This window comes from Otolemur garnettii, unplaced genomic scaffold, assembly GCF_000181295.1.
Source record: "Otolemur garnettii isolate 467f Iridium unplaced genomic scaffold, OtoGar3 scaffold00060, whole genome shotgun sequence".
Classification (NCBI taxonomy): Eukaryota; Metazoa; Chordata; class Mammalia; order Primates; family Galagidae; genus Otolemur; species Otolemur garnettii.
In genome coordinates, this window is record NW_003852455.1 from 3,773,247 (window position 1) to 3,792,878 (window position 19,632).

General features: G+C 38.2%; 1 protein-coding gene across 1 annotated transcript in view; it reads left to right on the forward strand.

The window, feature by feature from the left end:
• Positions 1-19,632, forward strand: part of ATP13A5 (ATPase 13A5) — a 117,889-nt gene that overhangs the window by 28,157 nt on the left and 70,100 nt on the right. The window contains exons 7-10 of the mRNA XM_003792695.3: positions 4,992-5,126; positions 11,943-12,015; positions 12,875-13,003; positions 19,355-19,525. Of these exons, the coding sequence (XP_003792743.1) occupies positions 4,992-5,126; positions 11,943-12,015; positions 12,875-13,003; positions 19,355-19,525 (508 nt within the window). The remainder of the gene's footprint in view (positions 1-4,991; positions 5,127-11,942; positions 12,016-12,874; positions 13,004-19,354; positions 19,526-19,632) is intronic.

The following is a 19,632-nucleotide window of genomic DNA, read 5'->3' on the forward strand; positions in this document are numbered from 1 at the left end:
TTGCTGATCCTTTGTATTTTCCTTTCTTTTTTCTGCCTTTTTTTATTTTTTGGTTTCTGTTTCACTTAGTTCTGCTCTGAGCTTTGTTATCTCTTTTCTACTGATGGCTTTGAGTTTGTTTTTTTCTTTGTTTTCTAGTTCATTGAGATGTAATCTTAGGTTTTGTTTTGCAGTTTTTGGCCAAGGCTAGGTTTGAACCCACCACCTCCGGCATATGGGGCTGGCGCCCTACCCCTTTGAGCCACAGGCGCTGCCTATAACCTTAGGTTATTAATTAGTGAACTTTCTATCTTTTTAGTGTAAGCATTGGATTTTGCCCTTAGTACTGCTTTTACTGTATCTCATAGATTTTGAAAATTTGTGTCTCCTTTGTGATTGAGTTTGAAAAGTCTTTTGATTTCCATTTTAACTTCATCTTTGACCCCCAAATCATTAAGCAACAAGTTGTTTAATTTCCATGACTTTGTGTCGATTTGAGTGTTTTGCTTAGAATTAATTTCTAATTTACTCCACTGTGGTCTGAAAATGTACATGGTATGATTTCAATTTTTTAAATTTGCTAAAACTTGTTTTATGGCCTAAAATATAATCAATACTGAAAAATGCCTTATGTGCTGATGAGAAGAATGCACATACAGTGTTTTGGGGATAAAATGTTCTATAAATGCCTGTTTTAGAGACCTGTTTAAATGCAGTGATTCTTTACTGCCTTTCTGCTTTAATGATCTGCCTAGTTCTATCACTAGAGTGATAAAGTCTCTGACAATTATAATGTTTATTTCTTTGCTTAGTTCCAGTAGAATTTTCTCTATAAATCTGGAAGCTCCTGCGTGAGGTGTATATATATTATATCTTCTTGTTGAATTTCTCCCTTTATCATTATAGGATGGCCATCTTTGCCTTTTTTTTGTTTTGCCATTGTTGACTTAAAGTCTATCTTATTTAATATAAGAATAGTTAAACCTGCTCCCTTTTGGTTTCCATTTTTGTGAAATACTTTTTCATCCTTTTACTTTGAGTCTGTGTGAGTCCTGGTGAGTCAGATGCATTGGAAGATACTTGGAGGATGCTTTTTTATCCATTCAGCCAGTCCATATCTTTTAAGTGGGACATTCAGACTCCTGATATTCAGTGTTAGTATTGATATGTGGGATACTGATAGTAGAAGAGGGAAAGCTTGTTTTGTTTCCCCTCTTCTACTATTGTTTTATGAGCTCCATGAGCCTTAAATATCAGATGTTTTTATACTGGTGGGATTTTATCATGCTGTTCTCTGTATAATGCAGTTTTGAGTATTTCCTGTAGTGCTGGTCTAGTACTGTCAAATACTTAATGTTTACATTGTTTACCCTTAATGTTTACATTGTGGAAAAATCTTTATTTCATCATCAGTTATGAAGCTTAGCTTTTCAGGATACAAAATTCTTTGCTAGCAATTGTTCTGTTTAAGAAGACTAGAAATGGGGCCCCATTCCTTCTGCCTTGTTAGGTCTCTGCTGAGAGAAATCTGCTATTAGTCTGAGATGTTTTCATTTGTAGGTTAGTTGTCCCTTTTGTCTTGCTGCTTTTAGAGTTTTTTCTTTCATTTTGACTTTGGCTAGATTGATTACTGTGTTCCTTAGAGATATCCTATTTGCTATGAATCTTCCTGATGTTTGATGACCATCTATCTTGCTTTTGAATATCTTAATCTCTGGCAATATCAGAGAAGCTTTCCTCAGTAATTTCCTCAAATAACTTTTCCATACTTTTTGCTTTTTCTTACTCTTTCATAGGGATGCCTATCATTTTTATACCAGCTCTCTTTTGATAGTCCCATAATCAACTGAGTAATTGTTCATTCTTTATTCATTTTTTCACATCTTTGACCGGGTACTTCAAGAGCCTTCCCATTAAACTCTGAAATTTTTTTCTCTGCTTGGTCTAACCTGTAGTTAAGGCCTTTTAAAATGTTGAAATCCCCTAAAAGACTCATTTGTTTAAGTATTCTTAAGGGATAGCAGTCTATAGTCTGCTATATCTTTTCTTAGGTTGTCTATCTGTATTTCTTTTTTTATTTTTTTTCTTCATCAGCCGAAACAGCAGAAGGTATGATTTATTGTATACTGGTTACACTCAGCCACAAGTGATAAACAGAACGAGTCCAGGATGTCAGGTCCAGGGCAAGGGACTGTTTTGGTGTGAGCAAGGTGGGTCTCTTAGGGGTGGTCTTGGTGATCGGATGGCGATGAGGTCTTATATCCACTGAGAGCAAATTCCAGACAGTAGCATGCAGTCCAGCAGCTTGTACTAGCCTCCTTAGCCTCTGGCATCCCATGTTCCTTCTCTTGTGGCCTTCACGAGTGCACAACCAGCCGGTTTATTTGGACCTCTGCCTCATCTTTCTCCTTTTGCGCTTCAGCCTGCGCATTCGCTTCTTCCTCCACTTTGCTCTCATGGCGCGGAGGTTTCTAGAAAGATGGCGCTAAGGCCGAGAGGTATCTATATTTCTTTAGTGAGTTTTTCTTTCCTTTTTTTCATTCATGTCTTGAAACTTTTTTGGCTTCTTTGTGTTGGTTTTAAACTTTCTTTTCAATCCCATTTTCCATCCATATTCTGAATTACATCTTTGACATCTTGGCAATTTCTTGTGGGTTTGGGTCCATTGCTGGAAACCTATTGTGATGTTTTGGGGGTGTTTAAATAGCATGGTTTTCATATAGTCAGCGTTCTTATTCTGGTTCTTTCTCATCTCAGATCTCTTCTCTTAGTTGAAGACACATAAACTTGTAGTACACCTATTCTCCTCTACTGGGAACTCTCCTACTTAGCACAGAGAAGGAGAGGTCCCTGTCTGGCCCACTTGAGGGCCGCCTACTTGGATCTGTAGATAGCAGTATCAGACTTCTTTTTTAACTTTGTTTCTAAAAATAGTTTTAAATTCACAGCAAAATTAATCATAAGGTATTATATTTCCCATATATCCCCTTCCCCCATTACATATAACCTTCCCAACTATAAAAAAGCAGGAGACTTTTAAACTTCTCATTCAAGTGTGTTTTCATATTACTAAAGATTCTCCAGGGATCAGTTTGATCTATTTTGAAAAGAGTGCTAGTATTTTGTGTCACCTGTTTACTAGACCTTTAGTAGAAAAAAAGCAAGTCAAATTTTTTTTTCACATTTGATTTCAAAAGAATATTGAATAAAGGAGCTAAATTAATTTGGATAGTCCTGTTTCTTCTACAAGAAATATTTAACTAACTTTCTACAGGATTTTTATAAACTTAAAATCATATTACATTTCATATACAATCTACAATTAGAGCATTTTATGATAAGCAAACAAAAAGCTATAATTTCTAAGTATAGCAGTTGAGATGGAAATAATAAGAAACAATAAGGAACAAAATCTTTTTCAATGTACAAAATATAGCCAAGGGATTAAGAAACCCTCAAGATATAGCCTGCTAACTTATTAACCAGATATCCATTCATTTCTTAGGACTAAAGTTAAATTTTATTTAATGTATTTGAAAATCATAGGAAATAAAGGAGAAAAAAAGTATACCACTGGCTTTAGTCAATATTTTATCTAATTTGTAATGGTCATAAAGAGAAGTTACTCAAGAAAAGAATACTAGCTGTGCTCTTATGGGTTCTTTAATTTACACTATACATGTACATCATGTGATCTTTCTCTGGCCTCTCAGGTTTGCTCTCTCTCCTATAATTATTAATAATGGAGTCAGTAGGACCAATGGGGAAAATCAAGGAAACAAAAAAAATGGAAGATATTCTCAAGACACCTAGAATATATATGTGTGTGTGTATATATATATAAATATATATATGCCCAGTTTTGTGGCTGATGTTGCCTTCTGACCATAATTTGCCCTGCAGCCTTGGGCAAAGCATTTCTCTTCAGAATGCCCTTTTGTTCAAGGGAAGGGCCTTGCTAACTCAATTAATTCTCAGTAGATTTTGTTAAGACCTGACTTAAAAGAATATGTTATTTTCACATAACTTGGATAAAAGTGGAATCTTTCATTTTCATTGCACAATTTGATTAAATCTACAGCATGTGATTACGTAAAAAATAAACCTACTATATTTCCCTGAAAATAAGACACTGTCTTACATTTATTTTTTCTCAAGAAGACACACTAGAGCTTATTTTCAGGGGATGTCTTATTTTTGTTAAGTATAATACAACAATCTACATTTATTCAAATACAGTTAAGTCATATTCTTCTGGAACCTGCCAGGGGGAGCTGACCTTGTTGGTGGGGCTGGCGCTAGTGATGCTTGAACTCCTTTCTCCTAACTCTTTGCACGTGTGCAATGGGATACTTGAGACCATGGTTACCACACGCGCACCCAGGCAAGTGTGAATGGCTCGGAGAAAGGAGCTGTGGCAGATAAAAGGTATTCCAGTCTTCCTTCCTGCTATGCACCAAAATGCATGGTGTGGCTATGCAGATATGCTGTATAGCCATGCCCATCACTAGGTCTTATTATTGGGGTAGGGCTTATATTTAACAAATGCATGGAAATCCTGCTAGGGCTTATTTTTTGGGTAGATCTTATTTTTGGGGAAACATGATATAATAAAACTGTTGAAAACTGAAATTCATATTTAAAAAAGATTGAATCATGTGTGTCTTCCATTATGGGTAAATCTGTTTAAGAAGGTAAATTGAAAAAAAAATTGAAAAAAAAAAGTAAATTGTTTGTTATTGGTAAAATACTTTTGAAATCTAAAATAAATAAAAATTATTAATCTGTAGGTATGTCTCTGAGTGCTTAAAATAATTTTGCTTCTACCATAACACATTCTATGTGCTTACATGGTCTCTTCCACAATTTATGAAGTCCTAGGTGAATTATTTAGATATTAGATGTTTTTGTATGTTGTAAAAAATGTAGAAAAATTTTGTAAAAAAAATGACATTTATTGACTGCTACTAGGATTCATGTAAGTGACCCAAATGATATTTTTGTACCTGCAGGTTTTAAATCCATTCTATGTATTCCAAGCCTTCACCCTAACCTTGTGGCTGTCTCAAGGTTACATAGAATACTCTGTGGCCATCATCATTTTGTCTGTTATCTCCATTGTCTTAAGTGTGTATGATTTACGACAGGTAAGAGCTAAAAATCATAGCTGGATTCTGTTTAGCTTCTAAGTAAAGAAGTCAAGCCTATGAAATTTCCACTGACATCTAGGTGATGCTTTGTTAAATGTAAGTCATAACAAAACAAAAGAAAAAAAAGGCTTACTGAATGTGATATCTTAGGAAGAGGACTTTAGGAATACCAGGTAGATTTAAATGTCTCTGCAAAGTCTGATTATTAGGTGAAGGCTTCAGTGAATACTGTGTTTAGGAGAACCCAAAAGCTGTGACTGGTTATTGTGAGAAAGAATGCTGTCATGGATTAATGATTTCAGCCTTAGGTTTAGGAGAACAAAAGGGTAACGTCTCAAGTCTATGTATTAATCAAGGCATTCTGTCTTGTAGGACATTTCCACATACTTCCCATGACTTAATCTGTACTATTCATTTCCTAATTTTTTATGTTTGACAAACATCATTCTCCCTCTTGAAATTCCTCATGTCTGTGTCTTCATTTGGAATTCAAGTATAACTTTCTCCAAGGAAACCCCCCCAAATACAGAAATTCCTATCTGGAAGTTAGTGGAAGGGTTTTTAGCAAGAGAATTACCTGAGATTCCTGAGTTTCTGATATTTTTATATAAAACTATCTGGGGTAATAACAGAAATCTACATTTCTAAAAGTTATATAACAGGTGATTATTATCCCTTTTAAGGGCTTAAGAACTATTGTTGTAGGGGAATCAGCCAAAGGATAAATTCAAATACCAAGATCCCAGATACATTTATTTATTTGTGTCATCATCATTAGTTCAACGTATTTATTTTGCTGTTTTTGCTCTCTTAGGTACACACATGTAAATAAGTTTATATGGAGATTTATGCATTTATTAATTTTTTAAATTATAATGGGATTTTACTATGCACATTAATCTGGAAATTTCATTTAAAAAATTTTTTTTACATATAACGGCAATCAATTAAGTAAAAAATTTATAAATCATGTTTAAAACTAATCATACACTATTTCATGGTATATCATACTTTATTCAAACATTCTGCTATTTAAAAAAATTAGGTTATTTTCTCCCAACTTTTGCCACCACAAACAATGTTGAATTAAATATAACTACAGTGTAGGCATGTTCTTATTTATTAATATTTTCATTTTTTAGCCTAACAACCAAAAGCCAAGTTGTGGAATCAAAGCACATGTATACTTTGAATTGTAATAGATGCTGCTATATTGTTTTCCCCAAATGTAATGATTTCCTTATTAACAGCAATACACAACAGTATTAATTTCTTCAGATCTTCACCAACATCTGGTGTTGCATATTGATATTTATAATTTTTTTGTCTAATACTTTTTTTAAATTGGGTGTCCCTGATGTTTTAATTCACATTTTCCTAATTACTAGTGAGAGCAAACACGTTTTCTTTTGTCTTACAGAGTTGTGCATTTTCTTTTTGTATTAATGGGCTCTTTATATCCATCATATATGTGAAAAAGTTTTATTTTTAAGTCTATCTTTTGTTTTTGATCTTCACTGTGCCATACATTAAAAATTATGTGGAGTTAAGAATGTTTCTCTTTTCCTTCAGGGTTTCTGGGTTTCCTGTTTAGCTTATGTTCTTCCTTTCCAAAGTTAGGTAATCCCTATTTTTTCAATTTGTAATTTGCTTAATGTTTACTCTAAATCCCAATGGAACTTAAACATTCAATGTTTATTTTATTTTAAAATGCTTTAACTTTAAAACATTCAGATTCTGCGTCTTAACCGAATCTCTATATGTCTTTGTTCAAAACAAGGGCTAACATGGGAACTTTAGGCTTGATGGTAGTATTGCAAAGGATTTCTGTAAAAAGAAGAAAAGGAATTAGAGGACAAAGACTAATCTCATAAGCAGCTAGTATTTGTTAGTAAAAGCTTATCGGACCCAATCTGTAAAGTATCTTGTAACACTATACAGAATGAGCCAATTTCCTGAAACTGTATGCATAGTATCTGCAGTTTAAATTGCAAGTCCTGAACAAATCAATGCCTGTGGAACACTACAGATTATAATAAGCCCCCACATCCATAATGTATATATCTGTGTGGGGCATGGCAAGTTGTAAAATAAAACCCGTATGATTTTTATCTGCACCAGGGAGGTGGAGTGACTCCATACTCATCCATAGACCATAGTGACCATAGACCTCCACCCCAAGTTTTCAGACTCCAAGTCAAATACTGTACATTATCCCATTGAGGACAATCTCAACATGATCCACAAAATTCCTTGGAATAGGACGGGGTTTGGCAGGAATGAAAAATACAAGAACCTCTATTGCCATCCCCAAATTATTCTGTTGAGCTATATTGATGTTCATTATTTCACTGAATCAGAGATTTCAGTTAAACAAGCATAGGTTTTTGAAAATTATAAGTGGGGAAGCGTTTGTAGGAATGGAATAAGATATCTTCCTGTGTTGACTCTGGTTCTAATTCCAAGTCATGCTGCGCACAGGGAACTTACCTTTTCTAGGCCAAGAAAGGCTATTGCTGCAGTCCCCTTCTAACAAGTTTGCTGCAGGTATGAGTGCAAACCTTGGCACTCAACTGTATTTACACCGAACTTGATTTGCATAGCCCATTGCTGGGCTCCACAGGTGACTGCTAGAAATAGCAGTGAGGGTATCTGGCCCATAGTGCTTTCCCTTCAGTCATGACTGAGTTGGGCTCAAGAGGCACCTGAATTAACGCTCTCATTACTCATCTCTGGAGGAAATCCAGCCACTGCAAATACAAGGACATGCAGCAACAGATGCTGAATAATAACAATATGCAAATTGGTTTTGGAAACTGATCCTGGTCCCACTGAACAGACACTGAGGAGACTGGAGGGGGCCTAATGAAAATCAGGCAATGAGCTTTGCGATCATGGCAAGCATTGCAGCACTTGCCTTCTCCCAGCTAGTTGGTTGTCATAGAAACCTGTGTTTGTACAGTTTCTGAGTACATTAACTCAAAGAGGATGCTTACATTATCCTACTCCCGTGTTGTGGGGGAAAGTAGAATAATTCGCTTCTATTAAATACATATTTGATGAGGGCCTTCTGTGTGACAGACTCTGGGGGAAACACTGACGAATAATGGACACATTCCCTTTTTTCTGTGAACTGGCTGACCCGCAGGAGAGACCTGACCACACAACAATAGCTGTAATGGAATGTGATCAGTGCACTAACACAAGTGGACAATCAGAGAGCTCAGTGAAGTCTTCCTGGGAACTGTTGGGACTAATGGAGTGGAGGTGACATCTGAGCAAGCCTTTATGTGAAGGATTAGAGAGTTTGCTAGAGAAAACCAGAGTGGACTATTCTAGAGAATAGCTTGAGCAAAGGCAGGGAAGCATGGCAGCAGGTTACACAGAACACTAAGTCTGATAAACAAATTTAGCTCTACAGCATAATGAGTCTGGAGAATTACAGTCAAGTGTTATTAACTCATACTTCACCATTTCTAAGTGTGTTGACTATCCTCCTCTTATGCTAGGCTAACCTTATTTGTGGCATTATCTAAAAGAGTTTATAACCAAGAAAATAACTTAGAGAAATTTGCAGCAAGGATGTTTATCTTTTTAAAGTGAAAAGATCACTTTCAAACACTAGAAGAACATATTCTTCAACAGAAAAGGCTTTAGAGTTAGATGAAACTGGGTTTGAGTGTCAGTCTTAATACTTCATAAGTAAATGAGTGTGAGAAAGTTACTTCAACATTTTCAATCCCAATTTTTGTTTTGTATTTTTATAGGTACAGTGGAGATAACATTTTCATCATAGGTTTATTTGGTGGATTAAAAAATGTTAAACACGGCTGGGTGCAGTGGCTCACGCATGTGATCCTAGCACTCTGGGAGGCCAAGGAGGGTGGATTGCCTGAGTTTACGGTTTGAGACCAGCCTGAGCAAGAGCGAGACACCATCCCTAAAAATAGACAGGCATTGTGGTGGATGCCTGTAGTCCCAGCTACTCAGGAGGCTGAGGCAAAAGAATTGCTTGAGCCCAAGAGTTTGGGGTTGCTGTGACCTGTGAAGCCACGGCACTCTACCGAGGGTGACATAGTAAGACTCTGTCTCAAAAAGGAAAAAAAAAACAAAACAAACAAACAAAAAATATTAAACACTATATTCCAAGTGCTTGGTACATAATAGTTGTTTAATGTTTTCAATCATTTAAAAATAATCATAATTTGAGTCATTTATATACTTTTTATACTTTTATGAAGCCTTGTGGGTGGTGAATAAATCTCTGACATGTAAAATAAATTAATATTATACCATATTAGGGCTTGAAGGCATCTTGAAAAGGCTCCATTTCAATGCCATCTGCTTATAGAGGAAACAACTAATTTGTAAGGTGAAATTTCTTAATGTATGTACATTACGTGGCTGGTTAGTTGGTAAGCCTGACCTGTAACTCAGCAATCCTGACTGACCCTACTATGCTAGCTGCACAGAACCATGGCTGACTTTTTCATTATTATGTGTCATTAAAATGCATGCCCCAACAGGGAAGCCTCAGAAAGTCACATTAGAGCAATGAACATGTACTAAACAGTGATATCATTTCTTCCACTCAGTTGGTCCTGATTATTGAAGTTTAGCTTTTCACGCAAAACTAAGTAAATACTAACATTTTCCACATAAGCATTAACAGTGAATTCATTGTATTCATTTTCTTAAGGGTGAAGTTGCAGAACTGTATGTAATGCTAGTCTCAGTGTGGTGACAAGTATAACATTAAAAACCATCAAAAGAACAGATCAAAATAATTTAATATCTAAAAGAAAAAAGTTAAAAAGGTTAAGCTACATTAAGTATTGTTGACAGTATTCAAACCCTCTCTGTCAGAGATAGCCAAGTAACTGACTTCCCTACAGAAAGAGGCAGCACTTTCTGGGGCTGCTCAGCCCTGCCAGGGCCCAGCTTCAAGCTCTCCTGGCTGGTGGCTCCTTGAATATCCATGTGAGGACCTGTGTCTATGAAATCCCCTCTCATCTCTCTGCCTTCTTATCCCCTGGATTGTCTCATGAGACGATGCCTCCACTTCTCTGGGCTCTTCCCAGTTCTACTGCCTTTCATAGAACCATACCGCGATACATTCTACCTCGAGTGAGTCTTTCCAGTTGCATAAACACAAGTTTGTGCCGTTTCCAGTGGCAACTTTCTTATTAATCATGAATAGCCATGAGCTCTTAGCATAGTATGGAGTACTATAAAAGGGCTTTACAAGAATTAATTAACTTAAAACTTGATCCAATAAAATAGATCCTGTTATAATCTCCCTTTTCAGATGAGAGAAAGGGAGTTAAACAGGCTAAATAACTCACACATGGTGGTGTCAGGATTCAAAAGTGGGCAGCATGACTCCTGAAAGGTATTTAAATGGTGGTGCCCAGAGACGTGGTGGCAGAGGAGATGTTCAGGCCAGGTTCGTTGAAAGGGAAGGAGAGGGTATTAAATGAGCTGCCTAGGCAGGGCAAAGATGACATCCTGTGCCCAGGGGCAGTTACAGACCCCTTTCATATGGGGCCCTGCGGGGTGGTCAGGCAAATTCCACAGTTTGGCGAGTAAGTTAGGGTCTTTTGGCCTGAACTTTTCAGGGAGTGGGAGAGCCAAATCCTTTCTGTCTTTATCCTAGGAGGAGAGGAGGAGGAAGGGCTGCATTTGGCCCCCAACAACTCCTCTCTGCACATTTATCCAATATGAAAATTCATGTTGCTGCCCAATTGGGCTGTACTGCCTGCTACACAGAGAAAAGACAGGGTGCTGAGATAGTCGGAGTTGCAATGGACAAAGAGTTTATTCCACAGAACGCTAAGTGGGGAGACAAGAGAAATTTCTCAAATCTGCCTCTCCAAGAATTTGGGAGACAGGGTTTTTAAGGATAGTTTGACAGACAAGGGATTAAGTAATTAGGTTTGCTCATCGGCTAGGTTTGGGGCAGAATTATAGGGGTGTGGGAGTCATCTCCTTGAGTTGCTTCAGTTCCTGGGGTCTTGATTCTTAAGTTAAGTCCCGTTTCTTAGTGTGGCCACTGGTCAGGGTGGGTCAGCCAGTCCACTGAAATGAGAGGCCTGGATGTTATCTTAGAAAGTATCTTCAGGGTTCCAAAAGGTGACATTATCTAACAGAGAAAAGTTGAGAATCTTTACATCCACCAGCTATGCGACCCCAGAGAAGCAATTACAGAGATGCAAACCAGAGAACAACTATTAACAAGCAAATGAGGGGACAGGAGCCGATTATTATCATAATTTCTAGCTAAGCCTGTCCCCTCCCAGAGTTTTGGAGCCCTGGCCCGAGTTCTCACTTTGCACATCTTCATCCATTTGTAAGAGCACTTTCAACAGTTCTGAAGGAGAGCGTGTCTGTTCCACATGCAGTGAAAACACAGCCCAAACATCCACAGGCTTTTAAAGTAGAAAGCCACTTACAGTTCAATTTAGCTTTGTTGTTTTACAGACGTGAAAACGGAGGCATAGAAAGGGGAGTGAACAGTTCACAGTCTGGTTCTTCCTCATTCCCATTACTTATCTTCCAGAAGTGAAGGCTTCGTTCCTCAGCGAAGGTCCTTGAGGTGGTGGCTGTGCATTAAACCAATGAGCATATTTACTGCTCCAAGTAGGAGATCAGGTTAGGTGGGGGCTGGGGTAGGGAAGCCGAAGCATCAAAAGTAAAAGTCGAGTCTCAGGGTCAGTGCAGCTGTGACAGAGGGCTTGGCATTTACTGTGTTGGGATCGCGTGGTTTTCAGGATGCGGACTGTCTGTATTTAAGTGTTGACTTTTCATCGGTAGCAATCAGTGAAGCTGCACAAGCTCGTGGAAGATCATAACAAAGTCCAGGTCACAATCATCACGAAGGACAAAGGTAAGGAACGTGTCAGGCCATTTTCAGGGTCTTACTATTTCAAGGTGGAATTGGTCCTACTTGTCCTTGATTATTAGGCAAGGAGGAAAAGTCTTTTCTGATTGAGCCCAGGACTGGGACTTGGGGGAGACAAATAAGGCCCTGAGATACAAACTCTGAGGCGTCATGTGCAGAGGGCTGCGTTTGAGCATCTCATGAACTTTTGCAGGTCACTCACCTCACCCTCATCCCAGCCCCGAGGGAAACATTTCTGCCCAATATCTGGGGTATTTCAACTTCCCTCTGCTCTCCACATTTCACTCATTAGAATAATACTTAGGTAACCTTTCTTAATGCTCCTTTATTTTCCTAGCTAACATCCCAAATAGACCCTGCCATCTGGTACCTATGGCTGAGCAGACTTTTAGGTGACTGGATACTCAGCATTTGCTCTGAGCTGGAGTGGCCATGGCTGCCTGCAAAGAGGGAGGAGTTGTACCCCAGGGCCACAGAAGCTATCTGTATGATTTATATAAGGCCCTAATTCAGGAAGACAAAGTGTACCACAGGGGAGTTGGAAACCTATCCCATGGTGGCAGGGAAGGAGCACTTCTGCATTACCAAGTGCCCTTGAGTTTTTGTCGTGGGCAGAGCACTACATCAGGGGTTAAGATCAGTACAGGATCTTATTGGTTAGTGAGTCCTTTGCTATGTCTTAGGGGCCAATTCTCTAATCCTGATTCTCTTGGAATTTTTGATAAAGGAGAAGAGACTCGAGTAGTCTTGGCCAACAGGTTAATATGGGTTCTTAGTCCCCTTTATTCTTAAATAAAAACAGGTAAAGGTCAGCTCATCATGGAAACTTTGCTGTTGTATATAGGTTTGCAGGAGCTGGAATCCCGTCTCTTGGTTCCCGGCGATATTCTTACTCTTTCAGGAAAATTTTCATTGCCATGTGATGCTGTTCTGATTGATGGGAACTGTGTGGTGAATGAAGGCATGCTCACAGGTAGGCAGTTGTAACAGAGCTTCCTCCCCAATGTCTAGGCCAAGTTCTAGCTAACCAGATAGACCTAGTCTTACCCACCTAATACCAGGCCCACGCTGGGGCATTGAGTGATAGATGAGGGAGATACACCCAGCTTTCCATTCAAATGCAGATACCATGCAGGGTGGATTTAATTAAAAAATGCACATGAACTTTTTGTCCACCTTGTATATGTAAACACAAACTGTTTAATATAAGAATTAAAACACAATAAATACAAAGCTAGAGCAAACATTTAACACCAGATGTGATTCGTTGCCTGATGGTGAGGTGAATAGTGTGCTTCGAGTTCAAAGGCAGGTGAGAGCACAGTAGAGTTTGAAACACACTCTAGCCCTCAGTATGAGAATCGTTTATACACACGTCCAAGTGAAATACAAGCTAAAAATCCTGCAACTGGAAGGGCACCCAGATTTTACCCAGCCTTACCCCTTATAGGTGGAAAACTATAGATGTTCAGATTTCATTGCAGAGGAGCTTGAGTTGAATCTTACGACAAATACAACATAATAGTTCTGTTTTTTTAGATTTGTTTTTCCTGTTGATCTCACTGAACAGAAAACCAGTTTGAACCAGTTATAGTTCTGACGGTCCTAGTTCTCATGCGTGCTTGGTAAAGTGTACTTGAATTTGTGTAATTAAAAAGCCAGTACTTATAAAATATTCCTTAGGCAAAAAAATAAAAAAAATATATACAACACACTGTAATGAGAGAAGAGACTCCACAGCAACACAAAAATAGAAACTATTTGTCTTTCTTGCTTAGAAATTATTGAGTTTTTCTATTTCCAAATGGGGTAAAGATGGAAAACACACACACACACACACACACACACACACACACACAATTTTCTAACATTACCTAAGTGCAATGGGAGTTCATTATCTATTCCTAAATTGTTCAACAGAAGCAGATTTCACATTAAAAAATGGATCTACTTAATTTAAAATTGAGACAAGAAAATGCAGGCAACATAAATATGTTCAGTATAATTACAAAATACCCCTTTAATGTGTTGAAATCTAACTGCCTTATAATGATAGTGCTGAGGATTTGCATACTGATCATATCTTTTACCCAGAATGTTGCCATAGTATCCAATGTGTAAACCTCAAGCCCAAGGAAAACTGTCCTTTTTTTTTTTATTGTTGAGGATTCATTGAGGATATGAAGAACCAGGTTACGCTGATTTCATTTGTTAGATAAAGTCCTTTTTATAATTGTTCCCGCCGCCAAGAGGTGTTTCACACACCATGACCCCCTACCCCTCCTTCCTTCTCTCTGTCCATTCCCCCATTCCCCCACACTCTGTCCCCCACCACATACTAACATCAGTTATTTTCATATCAGAATTGAGTATATTATATTCTTGCTTCTGCATTCTTGTGTTGCTTTGCTAAGAATGCATTCCACTTCTATCCAGGTTAATACAAAAGAAGTAAAGTCTTCATCTCTTTTAGTAGCTGAATAGTATTCTATGATTTACTATTGGAGCAAATATACCACAATTTGTTAATTCATCCTGGGTTGGTGGGCATTTAGGTTGTTTCCACAATATGGCAATTGTAAATTGAGCTGTGACAGTCTAGTACAAATGTCCTTATGATAAAAGGATTTTTTTCCTTCTGGGTAGATGCCCAGTAATGGAATTGCAGGATCAAATGGAGGGTCTAATTTGAGGTCTTTGAAAATTCTTTATACTTCCTTCCAGAAAGGTTATACTAGTTTGCAGTCCCACCAGCAGTGTAAAAGTGTTCCCTTCTAAAACTATTCTTTTCACTCAAATACAACCAGCCTTCCATCTCCCAGCAGCCTAACAATGAGAAATGGCTTCTCTCGCTGGCAACAGAGAGCATGGCAAGGAGCTCAGCGGAGGAGAGACAGAGCATCTTACTGCCCTTGGGCCGGCCGCCCTCTCTCCCTCACTGTCTCAGGTGTGCAGTACTTGCCTTGATTCTCAGGAAAACTCCAGAGGATTCCAGAGAAGTAGAAATGGTAAACAAAGCTGCCTTTCAGCAATGTGTCAAATTGACCTAAAATGACCTTTGGTAGGTGGCTTTTCCTAGTGTCTGTTTTTGCAAAGATGAAGTCATCAGTACTAGTATCTGTGTAACCCACGTCCTGATAAAAGCTAATTTTAGAGCCAGATGCATAAAACAAAAAATATGTATCATATATTTCTTTCTCATTAACTTCTTCAAAAAGATCAAAGTTCCAGGATAGTCTAAATACTTTATGCAGGCTCCATAGATCTTCCGACTTGCGTACATTATCTGTGGGAAGGATCCTAACTAAACAACCAGAGATTGGGGTTACATTCCAGAAACTGCAAAGGTTTTCCTAGGATATTTGTTCACAAATGTGACTAAGGTATTTTTTTTTGCCCCCTGTACAAAATAGTCCTTCGCATATATAGAAGCCTTTATTTATGTAAGAGTAAAAATAGCAAATACTCTATAGCATCACTATAGCAACTTATATTTTATAAATAACTTTTACATCTCATTTTCTCATGGTACAAAACAAATCACACAAGGAGCCGTTACAATAACAATTTACAAATAAGGAGACTGAGGTGAAAAGGGACCAGAGCTGCTAGCCTGTGGGAGGGTCAGACTTGGGGTGGCCTTTACTAAGGACCACAGTAGTGAGGAAGGAAGCTGACTCTAAGGAGGGAAGTCTGCAGCCTTCATCTTCCTTCTTGCTGGCCTTTTTCTCTCTGCGTGGTATTCCCATCCTCAGCACCTACCCTTGGTAAGATCTTCCCCTTCCTCACCCCAGCCTCATTCTATTCCTACAAACTCAGCTGTGTAAGCAGCTTATCTTTATTTTACAGGCATACTCAATTTTTAATTTGGGTTCCAAATTTTGCCCTCCTTGAAAGTGTCCAGTGAGCATATCTAGTGTAAGTCAAACAGTCATCCCAATCAGTAGGTAGGTCCTCCCACCTTCTTGTGGCTACCTTAAGTTGTGCAAGACATCAGGGAGTGGATCTGATCCAGGACAGCTCTTCTTCCTGTTGTGTTCATTGTGCTCTGCGCCTGAGAACCCATCCGAGACCTGCCACCTGGGCTGGGAGGCAGACCTTTCCTTGCGCCATCAGCTCTCACTTTCCACAGCCTGATTGCATGTTCCCAGGCCCCACTCTGATGTAGGTGCTTCTCTTGGGAACACACATCATCTAAGTCTTCTGTGCATTCTCTTCTAACTCCCAGTCCAGTGAATTTAATTTAGCCAGAAATACAGTAGAGGGAAGGTATAATGAGCAGAAAATCTTTGTTCTTACTCTCAGGCAGTACCTAAAACCCATGATGAAACTTACGAAGGACTTGTAAACTCCAAAGCCTGCTATGAACACTCCTGTGCTTTTCTTCCTGCCTCCTTTCATGAGGCAAAGATCCCAGGGTCCCATCAAAGATCTAGCTTGTCCCAAAGAGGAGGAGTCAAGAGGCAAAAGGGAATACTCCAGGGGTGGGGTGGGGATCTATTAATATTTTGAAAACTTCTCTTGGCAAAATAGCTCATTTTTCTTAGTTTTTGTCTGTATTAGGCACTGTGCTAAATGTTTTATATATGCTGTTTCATTTGATCTGCAACTCCATTAAGATGAAGAGGTCTGAGGCTCAGAAAAGGTAGGGTAAGTAACTTGCCTAAGGCAGCAGTTCTCAACCTGTGGGTCACGACCCACAGGAACTGTATTAAGGCAGGCAGCATTAGGAAGGTTGAGAACCACTGCAAGGTCACACACAGGGGAGAAGCTAAGATCTGAATTGTTTTGTATATGAACAAGACAGATTTCTGTTTTCATAGAGCTTGTATTCTAGTGAAGGAGACAGAAAACATGAAAGTATATACATGATATAAATTTTCAATAGTTCTAAGTTCTACACATATGAAGAGAGAAAACATTTAAACCCAGGCATTTTGTCCCCACAGCTTATGGTTATAACTAGTTCCTCATTCTCTTAGGGGTAATATTGGGGCAACAGGCACGCACTCTGCCCCAATCCCCTTCCTCTCCCCATACTCATTACATGCCTGATTCATTTGTATCTGTGGGAAGTATGCAGTGAGCTGAGTCAGACATGCAGAGATTTTCCTAACTTAAGTGGTTAGTTCACATGGCCCTCCTGTCAGATAGGCTTATAATCATTTGATAGGTCGAATTTTTTTCCCCCTCTTCCTTTTTTCTTTCCTTCCTCTATTTCTTTCATGGCCCATCTCCCTTTCTCTCTCATTCATTAATGCATTTATTCAGCAAAAGTTCAGAAACGCCTACTTTGTATGCACCAGGGACTGTGTTATATGCTAGAGTCACCAAGATAAATGAGAAATGGTCCCTGCTCTCAAATTGTTTATAGTTTAATGGTCCCAGAAACGTTAATAAACAAAGACATGACATTTCAAATACTGTTACCATGCAGAAGCATCTGGCTTCTTGGGGACAAGGGAGAGAATCTCCATTACAGCACAGGGAGCCAACTGGGGTGATGACACTGCCTTCTAAAACCCTCTCCACCCTTCTTAGACATCAAATCTTTTATAAGCAAAACCATCCTTTCTTGGGCTCCCAAGAAAGGCTGATGCATGAGACTTCTTATTAACATGTAAGAGACTTGAAAATCATCTCTGTAAAGTTATCTGATTTGAGTGTTGTCTCAGGAACATACTCTTTCCAAATAACTTCTCTATGACTGAGCAATACCTGTCTGTCTCCAATTTCATTGTGTGGGAAACTGTTTGTAATATCAGCCCAAGCATATATTGTGCATTAAAATCTTGTGATCCAAAAGCAGAAAAACATTTGAAGTTATGTATAGTAGTTGCCTTTCACAAAGGATTTTCTTAAAACAATGTGGTACAATGATTTGGAGATTAGTTAAAAAATTCTCTCTTACAAAGCTGTTTAGAATGAAATTGAAAAAGTCACACAATGGAAGAATGTAATATTGTTTTAAATAAAATGGTGGCAGGACAACTGCTTGACTAAAGGAATTTTCTGAAGAATATACAAGACCACTAATAAAAATTTTATAGTTTCCTATATTTTAGGATGTAAAAGAATACATCATAGCAGGAATCTAGTTTTAAAAAAAAAACAATCATAGAAAAACCTGGGTAATTATTTTGATTTAATTCATCTATGCATTCAACAAACCTATATATTTTAAAGTTATTACAAATTACCTGAGAAAATGAGGAATATAAAAAGTCATGTATGTCAAAGTCCTTGCCCTCAGTTATTACCTAGGAAGAGAGATGAGACCTAAATTTGTACAATTATGATCAATATAATACTACTTTCATATTGGAAGGATGACACGTTATCTTGCTAATTGAACATTTAGTAAAAGACAGATTGAATTTTAACTTAATACTAGTGCTCTTTAAATCTGGAAGCCAGAAAGTGTTATTAACATTTTTGTCTCTGAAATTTATCCTTCTTGAACTCTGAGCTAATTTCTTTGTACCTTAAATATCCTGTCTTACAGCCATCAGGGAAAGGGAAAAGATTGATTCTTGCAAAGAATGGGAGTGAATAAAAGGAAATGCAAGTCTCCCAGTTGAGCTGGAGCCTGTGTAGGGGAATAACAGGCTTGAATTGTGTGTAGGCTTTGGCAATCTAGCGAAAGAGTTTGGGTTTTATTCAGTAATGGCAATGGAAAAGCCTAAGCATTTTTGAGCAAAAGAATGAAGTAATGAAAAGGGGACTTTGATAGGTTATATTTGGAAACTACATGGAATGGCTACAATCTTCCAGCCTTGCTCTCTGAGCTCACTGTCCCTCTTGTCCGTCATTATATTCCCAACACTGAGCACAGCTGGTGGCACAGAAGAAGCACTTAAAAATATACGTATTTTTACGTATATCCTGAAGTTATCCAGGTCAATTGAATGAATGACTGAATAAGTGGAAAAGTGAATATATGAGAGAATGAAAGCAAATATATTGTCATTACTATTCATGTGCTCGGTAGCTCCTTCTTTGCCTAGAACAGTGCTGAGCTTAGTGAACACCCAGGCAAATGATTAAGTGACCACTCAGCTATAATAGGTTGCTTTTTAAATTATGACAACAAGCCTTGCAGGCCAAATATAGGAAAAATAGGTATACCTCATAAAAATATTTGAAATAGAATTAAGTCTGCATTGCTTGTACCACCAGCATACCTAAGAATAGGAATGGACTTACAAGAAGGGCATTAAAACTGGATTAGTTGTGGTTTATATAATTCCTTAAAGCTACCAAGTACCAGTTCTGAACAACTACCTGAGTTTACATAGAATCAACAAAATGCAATCTTCTTTAGGAGAGAGTATACCTGTCACAAAGACACCATTGCCCCAAATGGAGAACACAATGCCTTGGAAATCTCACAGCTTGGAAGATTATCGGAAACATGTCCTTTTCTGCGGAACAGAAGTTATCCAGGTCAAGCCCTCTGGGCAGGGACCTATAAGAGCAATCGTTTTGCAAACAGGTTAGTGGATTCCACTTTTGCAAATTTAGTTCATGCTTGGAAGTGGGGAAAGTTAAATTAGGGAAATTTTATTTAGAATTATGGAGTTTGCCAATTTTGGTAATAAT